Source organism: Bactrocera oleae, chromosome 6, assembly GCF_042242935.1.
Source record: "Bactrocera oleae isolate idBacOlea1 chromosome 6, idBacOlea1, whole genome shotgun sequence".
In the NCBI taxonomy this organism is placed as follows: Eukaryota; Metazoa; Arthropoda; class Insecta; order Diptera; family Tephritidae; genus Bactrocera; species Bactrocera oleae.
Window position 1 is genome coordinate 53084406 of NC_091540.1, and position 17396 is coordinate 53101801.

Here is a 17396-nt window from a genome sequence, read left to right on the forward strand (position 1 = left end):
GTGAGTGCAGATAATAAAGTCTCTTCAGATGTGCCATTCATGCAAAATCCAATTTAATTTTGCAATACATTTCGCATTCATAAAATTGTGCATTTTAAATACAACAAAGTGCTTGCAACTGAAACTTCACACAGACCGCTCTGCTACCGTGAGCTCTCACTGACGCGCCGAGACGAAAATCAAAAGAGCAAAACTAGCTGAAGTGGGTGTCAAAACTTTTCAATATTCAAACTTATGAATAAAATAAAGAAAGCGGAAAATAAAAAGTGGAAATAGTAGAATGAAATCGGTTGCAATATTTATGAACGCGACTGGGTCATAAGAATGCCAACAGAGCGCAGCAAAACAAAGCAATCAACTCAGCTAGTGAGTGAGTGAATGTGTTGCTGAGTGACGGTGTGAAGAGCGAGCGGCGACAAACATTGGCAACTGCTGGTTTTTGGGGCGAGCAGAGAGCAATTGATTAAATATTCATGACAAAATGCTGAGCAAATAAAATGCAATACAGAAAATCTGAAACAAAAAAAAAACAACAGGATTTGAATCGACACAGTGGAGCAAAGAGAGGGACACAGGGTCGCTAGCCGAATTGCTGTGAAAATGAAATCGTTTATTAAAGAAAATGTAAATTCACCTACCGAAGTGCTTGTTGTTGTTATTGTTGTGATTGTTGCTACATATTGCACAATATTATTGTAAAGCTGACTACAGATGCCAGCGGGTGTGTGCTCCATAAGCTCCAGCGAAATTTAAGACAAGCGAAATGAAACTTTCATTAAATAGCACTCATACGCGACGTGCGCCGCATAATGGTGCATGCAACATGCTAGTGGCGCACATGAGTCGCTGAACGATACCAACAAATGTGAATAAGCTTGCAATAATATTTGTGCTCGACCCTAGCAATTGTGTGTATGTGTGTGTGTAGGGAGTCCATTCAGTTGCATATGTGAACTTTACATTTCATTCATACGAAATTACCTGCGCCGTGGCATACAAGCGGCGTACTCGGCACGCTCGGCCGCTGTGACTGCTGGCCAAGGCAGCTCATCGTGGTCACATTTGGCATTTGCAACCGGTTTAACTACGGCGGATATCCACTGTGGGCGCCAAAGTTAAGGTCGTGCGGCAAGTTTTCATTAAATTTCTGCAATTGGCTTAGTCGGTGGTCGGCGGTGCGTGGCGGGTGCAGTTGAAGCGAGAGAGGGTGTACAAAAAGTTGGTGGTGAAAAGTGGAGGAGAGCGTGTAAAGTTAAATAATTAATTATTTCAGAATTGTTAAGGTTTTTACGTCACAAAGTGAGAGAAGTAGCTACAATTCCCCTACTATACCAATAATATTTTGTTTTAATTATAGATAAAGATCTCGTTCATTAGTTACTATATTGGTTCTGAAATAAAAAATTCTTAAAATCATATATTTGTCTATTACACTATGAAAACATGAGGCCCTCTCACACCTGATGTTGAAACTTTCTTTACATTTGTTACGTTTGAGTTTCTTAGCTGCTTAGTGGTTATTATAAACATCAAAATTCGGGCTGAATTTGTTTTGGCGATTTTCGGAATCTTCGACAAACTTCAAAAGTAGTAGTGTCGTTGTAAGGTCAATCTCTTCGAATCTGCTACTTCTTCCAAACTCGCGTATGAAAAATGAAAAAAATTATTCTTCTCACAAATAAATTCACAGTAAGTAGAGAACTTATTTGAGCTGCAGTGTTTTTCATTCTATTTTCGGTTTCTCACTAAATTGAGTTATTGTCTTATTAAAAGTTTTGCTTGTGACGTTGAATTCATATCAATACTGATCACCTATCTGATACCATTCGTCGTAATTTATGATTCGTTCTTCCATCCTCGTTCAATATTAGCATTTTATCGTCGTAAGTAAAAACTCTCCACATTCAACTTTTTCCGGATTTTATTATGAGTTTGCAATTATCGAAGAATAAATAAAAGTTAGATTTGTCAGGCCTATAACCATATTGTTAAGGTCTTACTATTTGACTTAATTTCAGTTATAATAGTTGTAAGATCGGTTAAATTATTTTTATATTGAAAGGTATTCGGTTTTACTTACATGAAATTCATGAAACAAAAAAATGTTTCCAAGGCAATCAAGTGAAAAATTCCACACGACCTTCGACAGCTTCTATACATTACGCCAATAACAAGAAGAAAACAGCTTACCAAGTCTCTTACAGAAGAAATGATATTGATTAGAGAATCGTACGAAGCTTACAAATGAAAGCGTTCGAAAACTTCTCATTTTCTCTTATAGACGGTGTGTCCATAATTTTCTCAGTACTTACTTTTATCTATAACTGATTACCTTGATGACCAGTAAAGATTTTACCGAATTTGAAGCTATAAATTGAAGTCACCTTGTTATTTCAGTACTTTTGGTTACGAGGCGTGTGTAAAAAAAAAAACATTTTTTACAGGGTCCCACTGAAAAGCTTTCTTCGAAACATAACCATAAATAATATGCTTCATATAATTTCCAATATCTTATCCTGGGATAGTTTTGTTTTCCAAACAGTTATGAAAGCGTCGAAGGCTTGTCGTATTCAACTAGCGCTCTTGATCTTCGTTGGTTGGTTGCGATCAGGGAGGCAAGAATGCTTTACCTCAAGTGACCACACTTAAGTCATTATTAGGCCCATTGTGCTCCCAAGTCATACCTTACTAAACAACTTTTAACAACTCGATGGTATCGATGATTATATTTTTATGAAATTTGCCCAAAGTAACGAGGAAGTCGTTCAAATCGAGCCACTATAGCATATATTAGCTGCCTTGCTAACTGACCGATCAAAGTCTAGATCTTCATAAGTGATGTTTTTTTAATAAATAGGTAACTTTAATTAGTTTAGGTTGTTTATATCAAACCATGCGGGTAGAAAAAACTTACTATGATAGAGTATTGTGTTTAGAAAACTTGTATTATTGGCTCCCGAGCATTTTTAAAGATATTACATATTTTACTTCGTTCTTCTAAGTTTTTATATGAATATAGGTATGTTTCGACAAAAGAATACCATAAACTTTTAAATCTTTGATATTTAAGAAGGGTTGTATAGAATCTACTCTTCCATAGATATTTACATTGAGTCCAAAATGTTTAAAAATCTTCTATATTTTGAACTTTCCTATTAACATGCCGCTTTTGTTTCCTCATTTACCACACTGCCACATGCAACACATACGCTGCGTTCATTGCCGTGGCTAACCTCAGTTGCAATGCGCTTGTTGGGCAACACAAGTGGTCCGCTGCTCTTCATTCGAAATGTATTTGATACCCAGTAGTATACTTATTATATAATATATAATTTTCTATATACAATCACATACCTACAAACACATATGTTGCTTGCTTCACTCGCGAAATTGGAATGTGAAACGGCGACATATTCGCCAAAGACTGTCATGGCCAACTGCCAGTTGGTTAATAAGACATTTTGAAATTTGTCACAACAAAAATAACTAAGGTGAATCATAGTAATGAAAAACAAAAACAAAATATGCAACAACAATGCAACTTATAATGCATGCTTGAACAGGATGCCAAACAGGATGCATGAGTTTGAGGAATAGTTAAGCTGCATTATCGTCGGACAACGAGAAAGCAAAGGTCGCTAAAATGCACATAGCGGTGCATATATAATTCTTACATACGTACCCACATACGATATATACGCAGGACGAGGCTTCAAGCACCTAGCACCTAAATGCCAACATTACGTCATGAATAAATCAACGCGACCGCAACGCGGAGCCAGCCGAGCAATGCACGTGAAAGCTGCATCGTTTGTGCATGAGTCCGGCGCTTTAAACACAGTTCAGGTCAGCCAACTAATGGCCAGCTCACGCCATTGCGTTGCGACTTTGAACGCTTGAGTGAAGCAATAGATGAGCGCATTACGCAAATGAGTGAGTGAGCGGGCGAGCGAGTGAATGTGTTAAGGAATGATTGCACAAAATGAATGAGTGAATGAACGCTTGAATGAACTAATGAATGCGTGCAGTGTGTAAATGTGCAAATAAGAAGTCTATTGGCGCGAACAGCGGTCAGTGTGGTCCCGCTGAGGCCTACTAAATTTTCATCTATGAATAACTCGAGTATTGAGGACGCATGCTATCGCAGGTACACGCTTGATTTCATTTGAAAATAATAGACTGCATAAATGTAAAATGATGAATTTAGAAATTGTTGTTAGCCTAACAACCGGGAAAGGACATTATTTCAAACTTATTATACAAAATTGTTAAAACAAATTTATAAAATTTTTTCTTCAAACCAAAGAAGTTTATTTTATTTTATTTTACCATATATATATATTGTATTGCGTCTGTATATAAGCGAAATAGTCCCTCAGCGGCCTATTTGTTGGAACTATCGCATATAACACCTTTGATAATTTAACGATCAAAGTCAGAATAAAGATTTTCTTTTAACTTTTTACGCTATAAAAAATGCATCGTTGCAGCCGAAGTTATTAACTTTTCTTGTAGAATATTTAAAAAGAAAAAAAAGTACAAAAAAAAAGCTCTGATTTCAGTCTTTTGGAAAGTTCGAAACAATTTTTTACTCATAACTTTTTCACTTTATGAGATATACTAAAAAATCTCTATTTTATTTCTAAGGACCGAGTATGGTAGATATCTCAAAGATTTCAGTAAAAGAATAAACTTATTGAGAAACTGTTTTTTTAAATAAATTTCCTACAAACCAGCTAGAAATGCCTAAATGATAACCTCTCACTTTTTAGACCCTCACAGTCCTCAGTGCGAGTTGAACTATAACTTGAAAATATTTGGCAAACTTTCTTTTGCTATTCGCCTATTGTGTTTAACCTTATCCGACAAGTCTAAGTTAGAATTCTTGACTAATTCCAAATTGGGTTTTTAAAGAGAACTATTATGTTTGAGTTGCTAAATAAGACAGTAAAGTACAAGAATGACGATTGCCCAATAACTGTTTTTAAGAATATGAAAAAATCGTTTATTAAGAATTTCTTTTTTTTTCGTCGAGTTTTTAACCAGGAACTCTCAGGTGATTCTGTATAGGTATACAAAGGAATAGATTACGAAATACTTGATCATTTATTTAATAAAACCCGAAGAAAGTACACAAGCATCAATTAAGTAATCTGGCAATGTCATTAAGACTTGCGCTCCATAATTTCATTTATCCGTATGATAAATTTCGCTTGCATCAACTTGATTGAAATATGGATACATGGTATGCACAATTGGCCGAGGAACGTCTGAAACTATTTTCCATTGTATCGGCGCTATCTTAGTTGTCGACAGTAAAAATAAATGGCAACAATATAAATTGGGCTATTTCCACCTCAAGCGGTGTTGGTTAACAAAAGGGAGCATAGTACATAATACAAGAAGAAATATTAATTTTTTTACCACGCGCTCTCAAAATATCTCAAAATACCAGCCATAAACCAAATAGGTTACTTGTATATGTATATCTGACAGTTTCAGTGTTAATAGTGTCGTTTAATATCTTCATGGCTGGCTTATTTGCTACTCTCTCACAAAAAGAATACTAACCCTGAATCTCTAAAGAATTTAACACTGTTTCTTCGCCCTCCTTATATATAGAAACTATTAGGGATTAGAACCAACAAATTTAAGAAAAAGCAAATAAGTTTTTTTAAACCAATATCGCATATAATACAAGTATCTATAATAAATTTTGGCTGTTATTTCTTAGCAACTGTCTTCAAGAGAAGTGTGCATTTCAATAATAAAACAAAAAAAATGCACAACTTTATACTTTATTACACACTGAATTGGTTTTTGCTTCTTTTCGTACCACTGTAACTAGTTTTACTCGTCAATCAGCCGAATTTTCCTCTCTCATAAATCTGTACTTTATTTTCCTGCTTCTGGCAGTTGCCTTGCCACAATCACATTGAGTTTTTGGTAGTGCGACATACATATGTACACACCGCCTTGGGAATGCTACTAACTCGATATTTGCATTTTTTTCTCCTTCTCCATTCTCTTTCTTTAATTCTGCTATTTTCCTTTTGTGTTTGCTATATCACTGCACCCCAATGCCTTGTTGCAATGTTCTTTACTAAATCTGTGCATTGAAAACCGATTAAAACACTCTGGGAGCACTGTTTGTGATGAGCTTTGAATAACTTCTAACGGTTAATTGAGTGATGCACAGCTGGATCACTTATTTGGTTACTTGAACTGTAAGTCTTTTCATTTTCTGTTTGACTTTCATTTGGTTTTGGTGGGATTTGAGTCTTGATGCTGCACATATTCACTTGTATATTTCAAAAGTGTTTTTAGATAGTAGAACACATGTTTCATATAATTTATAATATAGGAATTAAGCTTGCCTAATATTCGGATCGGTGTATATTAAGTTGGCCATCAAGTTTGTAGTATCCAGCAGGAAACGTCGGAGACCCTATATATGAATGATCAGTGTGAAGAGTTGAGTCGATTGAGCCATGTCAGTCTATCTGTCTATATATACGCGAACCAGTCCCACAGTTTTTGAAACATCGATCTGAACTTTTGCACGCGTTCTTTTCTCCCTAAGAAACTGCTTATTTGTCGAAACCGACGAAGACGGGTCACTATGGTGTGTAGCGCAAATAAGCTGACGAATCAAAATCAAGATTAAGACTTCCATAAAATCAATTTTTTCCATATTAAGTAACCATAGTGCGTCTTGAATGATGCTTATTTCAAAGTGGCTAGAAACCACCAGCAAAAAGTTGAAAGCAAACCGTTGGCCGCTTACGTTTCAGATTTAGTTATGATATGCAAGGAGATGCTATAAAGAGCTGATGTAAAATAAAGGTTAAAAAATATAAATGAGAGCCAATTTTTTAATACACAAAGTTTTATGAAAAGACGCAAATCTGTGATCATAAAAAATGTTCTTATATTTTTCTTTCTAAAGGGCAATAATTCTCTTATTTGCGAACAGATTTAATCACAATGTTTATGCGAGTATTACTTAATAAGATTTTAAGGCTTCAGTGTTGTTCATTAGTCTGGTCTTTAATTGCAATAGCAAATATTGAAACTTACAAAATATGATTGGAACAATAGTACCTTTAAACCAAGTCTGTCGTTTCGAGGTAAGAAAGCTGCGTCATTAGTTAGCTAGTCTATATTACCAAAAGGACAGATTTTATTAAATTTTGTGCCGAAAATCGTAGGAAAGAAAATATTATATATTAACATATTATTGAAACCGATTAAAATCCTCAAAGTTCAGCGTTAAGAATTTGTATTGCACTATTTTAGAAAAATAAAGGATTGAGAGCTTTAATAGAGAATACCTTTGAAAACGCAAAAATATCTTTTTACAATGCTGTATTTGGAAAAAATACTTTTTGATAGAGAAAAGGTGCTAAATTTATCTTATATGAAATATCTTAAGGTTCTTGATGTATCCATTGAAAATCAGAGACTTTCTGAAATAGCATATTTTTGGAGACTTTTTTTAAACATATAAAATATTTTAACTTTGGGTGCACCGAAGCTATAATATCCTTCACAAGTGCATTTTTTTATAACATAAAGGGTATAAAAATCGTTCATTTTATATGGCAGCTGCGTGCTATAGCTTCCGACAAATGAGCAGCACTTTTGTGAAATAATAACGTGTGCAAAACTTCAGGTCGCTGTTTCAAAAACTGAGGTACAGACACACGGTCATAGCTAAATGGACTCAGCTCGTCTCGCAAATTAATTATATTATATATACATTATCATATAATTATATTGTGGGGTCTCCGGCGTTTCCTTTTGGGTGCTACGTGACAAGCTTCGTGACAAGCTTAGTATACCCTGTTCAGGGAATAAAAAGAAAAAACGTGAACTTCGGTTACACCCGTGCTATATACGCTTTAGTGGTCCGATCTAAACAATATGACAGGAGACTGTAGCACTGCCCTAGCCAATAATCTTCGCCAAATTTCGTGATGATCTTTTGCATATAAAAAAATTTTCCTTACAAGAGCTTGATTCCGATCATTTAGGTTGTATGGCTTTTTGGGAAGAGTAGGACGCATGGAAAATTTCAGATCTATATTTCAAAAACTGTGGAACTAGTTCACCTATATGCAGACAGGCCAACGGACATGGCTGAATCGACTCAGCACGTCACGCTGTTCATTTATATATGTATTACAGGGTCTCCGACATTTCTTTCTGGGTGTTGAAAATATATTAGTAAACTACATATGTTCAGAGTATAAAAAAAAATGTGTATATGAATATTGGATTCGATTAAAAGCTTCAAAGTTCAGCGTTAAGAACTTCTACCATAATTTTCTGTAAAAAAGGATTGACAGCTCTTGTTGTATGTTGAGAAGCTGGGAAATTGCAAAGACTTCTACAATGACAATATTCAGAAAATATCTTCTATCTAGAAAACGAGATAATGTTCTCTTATAAAAAACACCTTTTATGTCTTTGAGATATCCCAAGAAATTCGAAGACCATCTGAAACGATATACTTGAAAAATAATTTAAAACAAAACGAAAGGTTTATAACTCATATAACATATAAGCTACCATACAACTGACAACTTACTACCATTTCGAAGATCATCCCTATATAGATGTTTCAGATTTACAGTTCATAGAGTTAAGTCCACTCAAAAAAAAAAAGCGTCCTTGGAATGTTTAAAATAAATATATTTCGATAAAGAGACGAGCTGGCGCCAACAATTAGCAACGAACTAAAAACGCTATTATTTTCTAAAACCATTTTCTATTTTAAATAAATCCAAAACTTGAACAAAATACTAAAGTCATCAGCTTATACAATGTCAAACCAAGCATATAATCGGCGGAGCAGAAATGAAAGCACGTGCATGTTAATCAGCACGCCCGCACACATACACGCACATATGCAGATAAGTATTCATGGCACACCGCATTACTGGCATTACTGGCCCTTCAGACGCCACTTTTATAACTCTTTTTGCTCCCCCCTCCGCCGGTATGCTAATGACTGGTAGTTGGCGCTAAAACTGGGCAAACTATAACCGCTTGGCCGGGCAGCGGGAAGCGGGAAACGGAAGAACAACTGTGACATTAACATTTCGGTGCACACAACTATGAAATGGTTTCATCGAAGCTTCCTCTGCACAACTAAACTTTCACCCGCGCTATTTAAACGGCGAACAGCGCATAAAAACACCAAATGCGCCCTGAAGTATGCAACGTTTTTTTGTTATTTTTTTCGACAAACTTTTTGTTTTCACAGCAACTTGCCGACAAAGCGCCAACGAAATGTAACAAATAGAAATGCGCGCGGTGTACAACGGCTCGCAAATGACTCGCTTGTGAACGCTACACCCTGCTGCCCGCAACCACTCTTCATGCGCCAGCAAATGCGGCTGATTGTGTGTGTGTTTGTTGGCAGTATTTCGTGGAATAACTTTTAATTCGAAACATTTATGCATGAAGCTGTGACGATGACGATGATGATGGCGTTGAAAGTGACGAGCTGGCAGTTGCATGCAACCCCACCATCAACATGCATACAACATGCGAGGCAAGCCGAGTGAACGGCTTAAACTCATGCAACTCATGCAGCTCATTTGTGCTTTTTGTTTTAGCTGTTTTTGGGACGCTTGTTCCATTTTTATTTTTTTATTATTTTTTTTTGTTATTATTTCGAAGGGGGTAAGCGTTGCCTGCTGGGCAGCGAAATATTTCGAGTTGACAAAAACTGTAAATTGCATTAATAGATGCATGCGATGGCAACGAGCGGAAGCAAAGTGCTGCAACGAGTGACTGAATGCCAATTCGGCGGCTGATGTACGCTGGTTTGCTGCTCGCGGGTGAAATTGGTGGCGCCAGTGGTGTGGCGGCCACAAATGCCTGAATAATTACTCACTTTGTTCAATTTATAGTTTCATGTTACCGTTGCGCGCGAGCCAACGAGTTGTCAGCCAAATATCAGTCAACCATATGAGCCACACACACATGCGCGTAACAGCAAGTACTTGACTAGTGTTGAAGTGCTCAAATGGTGTCAAAGAGCCTTCGGGAGAGAAGGGTGCGTGGCGGCAGTGTCAGCGCTAACGTCGCCCGATAGACGTGGCTGCAATGTAATTATGCTTCAAGTGTTTGAGGTCATTTTAATGAATACTCAGCAGTGGCTGGCCGCTGCTGATGGACGTACAAGTTGTAAAAGTGCAAAAGTATGCAAAATAATGAGATGATTTAAAATGTTGATATGCGGCATAACTATAATACTGCTCGTAGTTGGTGTGGCGGCATTTTTCGGTTTGCCACAGTTGCCTTTGCCAGCAACATGCGGTTCACCGAAGATGGTCGCACATTAAATGCAACAAAGCAATTATGTTTAAAGCGCTTGTGGTTGTATATGTATGTGTGTGTGTGTGAGTGGTGTGCGATTGCAAATTAACTGTTAATTATTGGCGATTTTGTTGTTGTTCTCGCCTCCTTTGTGTATGAATTTTATAGTAATTATATTATTGCAATCAAATGAATTTATTTGTACGGTGTTGCCGCATTAATTAATGCAATTTAAATGCATTTTCAATAAAGTGTTTTAAATGTTGATTGCGTGTATTTACTGCATGGTTTAAGAATAGGAAATAAATAAATATATACATATTAATATATATGTATATGAAGTAATTAATTTCTTCTGCAGAACTCCATAAAAGGGTTACAAGTACTTGATTTTGTTTGGTCAGTTTGTATGGCAGCTATATGCTATAGTGGTTCAATATCGCCGATTCCAACAAATGTACGGCATCATGTTTATCGTTTATAGGTACATATATACATGTTATAGTCATGGAGTAAAAATTGTATTTTCATTTGTCATTTGAGCCATTAGCAATAGTAAATATGGTCCAAAAGAGGCAAAGCTAAACTTGGTAGCATTCCGTATTACCAAATTAACCTTAAAGCAGTCGCGCGACGTCGATGCGACCGCATTCAATATATTTATAATATTTGCAATGAATGTTATCTTGGCGAAGATAACGATTTTAAAGGAAACTAGAGCTAAGTTATTGGTTATTTTAATTATTTAATCGCATATAGGCAACTGATTTAATAATTTTATCTTTTGTTATTTTTACGAGATATTTATAGCTGCTGTTACATTTGACTGCGCGCCCGCTTGAAGGTTAACATAAATACATATAAAATTGATTAGATTACCCGCTATATTATATTAAGCCACTTTTTTTTAATATCAAAAAATGTTTTTTAAAGTCAAGTGGATAAAAAGAGATCAACGTATTCACGTTATTAGCACTACGAGAAAACATGAACCGTTAGTATTTACTATTATTTAGTACAGAACGGCATGCGCTTTAGCGAAATATGTCCGCTTTAATGAATTATCGTGCAATCTGAATGATAATTAGACTAAAAACTCAACCAATTGGATAAAAATATTGCAATATTCCAAACGAAGGATGACATTACGATATCATCCACTTTTGACGCCAAGCCAAGTTACATGTTTTCACTCATATATGTATCTTACATATTGACCGTTATAAACGGTTCATAATGCGAACTAAACACAATACGAAACGATTGCGAAAACGTTGTTTTAGAGGAGGGTGCCAGACCTTATATGATATATTTTTGGGTAATGTTATTAAAAGCAATATGGGACGTAAGCAATTTCAGCGTCCAACCTTCCTGGTTTTCGTACTGTGGTTATGGAGCAGTATGAAAATCACAAATTCTGAAATTTTTTAAAATCGTCATTATTGATATTCATTCATTCACGACTCTCATATTTTCTGCGCCAAATTTCTAATTTGAAGTATAATCGGTTGCAAAGTTGCATCAGTTTAAGTGCATTGGAATAACAGCGTTTGGTGGATGCAACGATAGTCTCATTCATTCTATTTGAAACACTAACCTTACCCACTTAAGAAGCCACAGGAGTATGAATGTACTGAATAGACTTTATCACGCTTACGATTCGATCATTATACCCTGAACAGATGGCTTTTTGTGGGCTTGCAGCGGTTTTGAGTGGTCATTGTCCAAACGACGTCCAAGCGGTTAGTATATAAATCATACCGGAGTCAAATTGTAGAATTTGTTTGGAAGAAAATGAAATAGGATTCTCCCAGCACTTTCATTTTGAATGTTCCGAATTTACGGTATCGTGGCTGAAACACCTAGAATATCTTACCTTCATCCATTTACAAATTTAGGTAAATTAAGGGGTTAGGTAAGGTTAAGGTAGGTTAGGTGTCTGATTCCTCAAGCTGGCAAGGGATCACACTTAAGCGACTATGTACGGTCCTTTGTAAAGTCACCACTCCTGTAGTTGGATATCAGCTATCGCTAAAGCAACCTATCACAAGTCAGCGTAGGTGCTTCGTTTCTATTTCCCTAGCTCTGACGGTCTTTTCTTTGCTCGCGTACCTTCGAGGAAGGTATGTGAAATGAAGAATTCGCTGGAGCAGAGGTATCATCCCTGCTTAATTACGAATGTATCAAGGCTTGCGGGAAGGATTGTTTGAGGAGCATATTGTCGGGAATTGTCTGCTCCAGAGCGCAGCCTCGTTCAGAGTAGTATTAGCTATGCGCTCAACCTCAACGTTTCCTACTCGAATGTCTCGCCTTCGTCAGATCAAACTAAGGGGAATAGAAATAATATGGGTAATCTCATTTGTGATGGGATAAGGGTGCTTTGTCTATACATATCATCCAATTAAAGGATTTTACTGGCTTCACAAATGTCAATAATAGTTCAAATGTGTTACCCATCGCAGGCAACATCCATAGAACTTAATCTAATATTCTTGAAAAGGTGTTAAATAATTTCATAGAAAAATTTTTTTACTCTCCTGTTAATCAACATTAATGGAACTTCAGATTGATAATAAAAATGTCCGTATGAGTTAAACATTTATTAAAATACATTTTGACATACCTGCCACCTTGTAGCAAAGTATCCGCTCACTTAATGCGCTCTTAAACGTTTAAATGGACGACACATTAATAAAAGTTTATACACTCAACTGTATTTATGTGAAGTAATAAATCTGATATGGCATATATATGCGAGTATGTATAAGAGCGAGATACACTCGCTATAATATACAAAGACACAGTAAAATTGATATATTGACGCATTGAATTTCAAAGTGTTTGATTAATAGTGAATTAAATGTGCAAAATTTATAGCAATTTAAATCTCAAATGAATCGTAATCCTGTAAAGATTTTGCCAACAAACACACACACAAACAGACATACGCAGAAGCTCAGCACCGCACTAATAGAGGTCGGTTTGTGCGTTCGGCATAAATGTGGTGGTAAAGAAGTCCATCAACGCTGTGGTGTTGCCACCTTCTGTGGTGAGCACCGTATTGTAATTTGGCTCTGCAGCGTTTGAAGCATCCTTGGCCTGCTGTGCCGCCAAATTGAATTGTATCAAAATTATGAGATAACTCGTAATGCCGCCACTCACCTGTGTGGGTACAACAACAACAATAACAACAACAACAATAAATTATAGTTTTCAATTATGCATATACAATGGTTATTGAGCACGGCCACTTACGCCATAGAGCGTCTCCATGTCCAGAGTGAAAAAGCCGCAAGCAGAGAAATCAACTGAGTGATTTAGTAATTTGAGTGATAAGTGGTTGACCTATTTCGCACAGTCGCACACAAACCAGGAATGATACAATTGAGAATTTGCATTATAAATGTCTAGCTGTAAATATGCGAAAGCTGGTGGGCACTAAAATGTGCAACAACCAACAGCCTGCCACACAACAATAGATGAGCACTTACAATTTCATAGAGCAAATTATTGTCGGCCACGACGCCGCACTTGTGCAGGCAAATGCCGGTGCGTTTAGACTCGAGCGACGTCTTCCAGCTAAGGTAAATCAAATAGATGCATTTGCCGGCGGTGTAGCTGAGAAAAATTGTCGTTATTGTGGCGCTCTTCGCGGAGCGAAACAGCGACGGAATGGGCTGAAAGTAAAGCAGTGTTAAGAAAGTGTAGAAAGAATCGCATCTTTTCTTAGGCCCACCCACTTCTTACCTGATTTTGTGTGGCGCAATACAAGAAATACAATTGTGCCGTAAAAATGAGAAATCCGTAGGCCATTAGTACCAATATCGGATAACTCCAGAGCTCATTCACCAATTTGCCAATTTCGCAGATTTCATCATGTAATTGACACAAATTATTTAGTTTCTCTTCCACCTTTTCGATATCCTTATTCAGTTCGCTTTCGTAGACCATATTAAATGTGGGCGGTTGGCTGATGAATTTTTGCAGCTTCTTTGGTGTCTCCAGAGCATCGCCGAATGAGTTTAGGGAGTGTGCGACTACGATAGAAAAATAATAATTCAACATTTAGAATAATTATAATGGTTTTTAGAAGTGTTTTGATTTTCATTGATGACAAGAAGAAAATAGTATATGGGATTGTATTGCCGTTAGTAAAGACCCAATAAACCAGTCGAGCCTAAATAAACAAAATGGATCCGAACTAGCTAATATCACCCAAAAATATTTGCAAACGTATTTCATCTAGCTCAAAAACAATAACAAACCTCAAGAGGGGGATTTACTCTAAGCGATAAAGCTTTCTTTCCCTCTCTGTAACATTTTTTACTGACAACACAACGTTTCCGTTGGTCGAAAATCAATTTTGAAATATTTATTTGGCAGAAATACAATATATATCTATGAACAATAGATTTGCAGAACACTTTGAATTTGGTTTTAATGTAAGGGGTTAAAATGAAACTGCTATCATAAAAAATGTCTCCTGGCTCCATACAATCTGTTTTCTTAAAATAGTTGATCTACCTTTCGTGAACATATTTTCTAATAGAAATAGTAAATACCTTTGAGCAAATTGGTTAGGTTTCGGAATTTAAAAGATTAAGAATGTGAAAGATTCAGAATGTGAAAGCTTTGGAATATAAAAGCTCCTGATTGTGAAGAATATGAATGCTTTAGAATATGAACGCTTCGGAATGTAAAAGCTCCAGAATATGAAAGCTTAGAAATGTAAAAGCTGCAGAATGTATTAGCTTCACAATATGAAAGCTCCGAAATGTGAAAGCTTTAGGTATTATAAGACATACATTGAAATAAATAGCGAATGTATACATAACAACGTGAAAAAATGGTTGGGCGAATGTACAATATTGAAAAATTAGTATAAAATATGCGAACCCTCTCATTTTATGGCCTTTGCTAATGTCACTTTTTTGAACTTGCAATGACTTCATGGCGCATTTTCCGAAAAAATGTCACAGTCAGCAAAATCAGGCTATTTATTGATTTAGCTTCAGCTGCGCACAGTTTAAGTGGAACCATTTAACAGTATACAGCGCTGTTAGGTCTGTTTTTGTTTGAGGAACTAATGCGAATAAAACAAATTTTTATACGCCAAATTTTATTGCAAATAGTATATTTTGACTCTAATTTCAGACTCATAGATCATATTGTTCCATATGACCTCAGATATAAACAGTCAACATTCGTTTTCAATTTAGTGTCCATTATAGAAAATAATTAATTGTCAGTAGATGCCGCTGTGGTAAAGTTAGGGTTACCCATTATCTTTTACTAAACGGTCTGTAGATTTTTAATAACCAGCCCTACTATATCTTTCAATACCACATTGTCCGTTATTGCATAACCGTATACAATATCAAAATGAGTCAGTTAGCGGAGGTAATTAATGACTTGTTCAAACATACTTTATTTAATTTAGTTCAAGACATTAGTGTTCTTATTGTTATTCTTGAATCCTCCATGTATATTCCGTTTTGTGATTCCATAATTTCTTTTCTTATTCTTAATATTTCTTATTGAATAAGCAATTTTTATTGTTGCATGGATTATTTACCTTAATTGATTGTAAATTGATTACTAATTGCGTAATTAGTTAATTATTTTTGGACATTAGCAATTATAGAAAATTTGTTTATAGTGCTATTTAATAGTTATTTCAGAACAATTGTTAATTAAACGGATTAGATTTTCTGAATTGAACAATTAGTCGATTAATTATGTCAAGCAGGAGAGGTAAAAATATTTCTTACACTCTCACTTTGTTAAACTGTAAGCATTTTCAACTAAATTTGGCAAGACTCTTACCACCCAAGCCTAAGTCATTAATAGATGAGTATTTAAACAAAAACTTTTACTAGCCACCATTTCAATAAGCTACAAATAATACATCAACTTAGTACTTACTTGGTGAAATTTTATTCCTCGCCATATTGTACGCCTTAACCGCCTCCATATGGGTAAGCTCTTTATACAAGTATTCCAGTGCCGGATCGATTGAGACATTCGCAATAGATGGTCTTCTAAAAACCTGGCCGTCACCACCGTTTTCGGTCCAACGCTTAAGCTTCTCATGCGACTCAACCATGTCTTCGAGAGCAGTATTAATCACAAAAAAGCGATGCTTCAAAGCGCTCAAAGTGTTTGCAAACCAAATTTTGTCCAACGAATTGTAAAGTGTTGGAAAACAAGAAAACAGCCACAGAATCGACTTCCAGTCAGTATAATTAACCAACGTTATATAGGTGGATATCAAAATGATTAGCTCACAGACAACCGTGAGTACGACCATTAAGAGTATACTTTTAGCTGTCTTAGAGATGTCTACGAACACATTCTGCTTCATTAGCTGTTCGTCAACGGTGCGAATGCGTTCGTAAAGCTCGCCAATTTTCGACTGATTACGTAAAGCCGACAACTGATCGGTAATCATCATGCCGAGACCGATGTACGTGAGAAATATGCCAATAACGAAAGTCAGCGTGCCTAAGGAGTGGTGCGTTATGCTTTAGCTAATTGTACATTCAGTATATAAGCGTATTACTCACTTTGTGAATTTTTCAAATTGTGATCCTCCCCCGAGAAAAAGTAAATGAGCGAATTGTAAAAAACAACAACAGCAAACATAGTGGCAATAACAATCACAGTGCCAATTTTGCTACTTTGCAGCACGTGTACGCTTCTGAATGCCTGCAGGTCATACGGATAAAGGCCGAGCAGCTTGCAGAATGTAAATAGGGTGCCGAAATGCACCAGTATCGGTTGCACTGTCTGATGTGCCATTCTCCCCTCTTGTTCCCTATTTAACTTATGTATTTCTGAAACTTTTTTTGAGCGCGCTAAAATCAGTCAACACGTCGAAGTACAAATTGCGAATGCGTTACGTCTAACAGTGTAGCAAGCACTAGCCACAGCCCTGTTGAGCAGGTTGCTTGGTGCCGCCATGCGCTGGCAGGCACTTAGCATTATTAAATGCATTTAATATGCACACAGGAGATTAAGGATAACAGACAGCCGCTCGGTCGGCGGAGAGGCCGTCACTCAGG

General features: G+C 36.3%; 2 protein-coding genes across 2 annotated transcripts in view; one reads left to right on the plus strand and one right to left on the minus strand.

The window, feature by feature from the left end:
• Glut1 (Glucose transporter 1) overlaps nucleotides 1–17396 on the plus strand; it is a 258641-nt gene that overhangs the window by 152631 nt on the left and 88614 nt on the right. The gene's annotated exons all lie outside the window — the stretch shown is intronic.
• On the minus strand, nucleotides 12925–17228 carry Gr66a (Gustatory receptor 66a). The gene is made up of 6 exons (XM_014237487.3): nucleotides 16899–17228; nucleotides 16258–16836; nucleotides 14080–14369; nucleotides 13824–14009; nucleotides 13588–13677; nucleotides 12925–13494 (listed from the first exon to the last, which is right to left on the minus strand). The coding sequence occupies exons 1-6, from the start codon at nucleotides 17131–17133 to the stop codon at nucleotides 13300–13302; spliced, it is 1575 nt and encodes a 524-aa protein (XP_014092962.2). The 5' UTR covers nucleotides 17134–17228; the 3' UTR covers nucleotides 12925–13299.

What these genes read in the sequence shown, in the direction of transcription:
- Gr66a (XM_014237487.3), bottom strand. Translation starts at nt 17,133, where the DNA reads ATGGCACATCAGACAGTGCAACCGATACTGGTGCATTTCGGCACCCTA. An exon ending in CAATTTGAAAAATTCACAAA is followed by an intron (nt 16,837 to 16,898) that starts GTGAGTAATACG and finishes ACCACTCCTTAG; the next exon opens with GCACGCTGACTTTCGTTATT. An exon ending in ATTGCGCCACACAAAATCAG is followed by an intron (nt 14,010 to 14,079) that starts GTAAGAAGTGGG and finishes CTTTACTTTCAG; the next exon opens with CCCATTCCGTCGCTGTTTCG.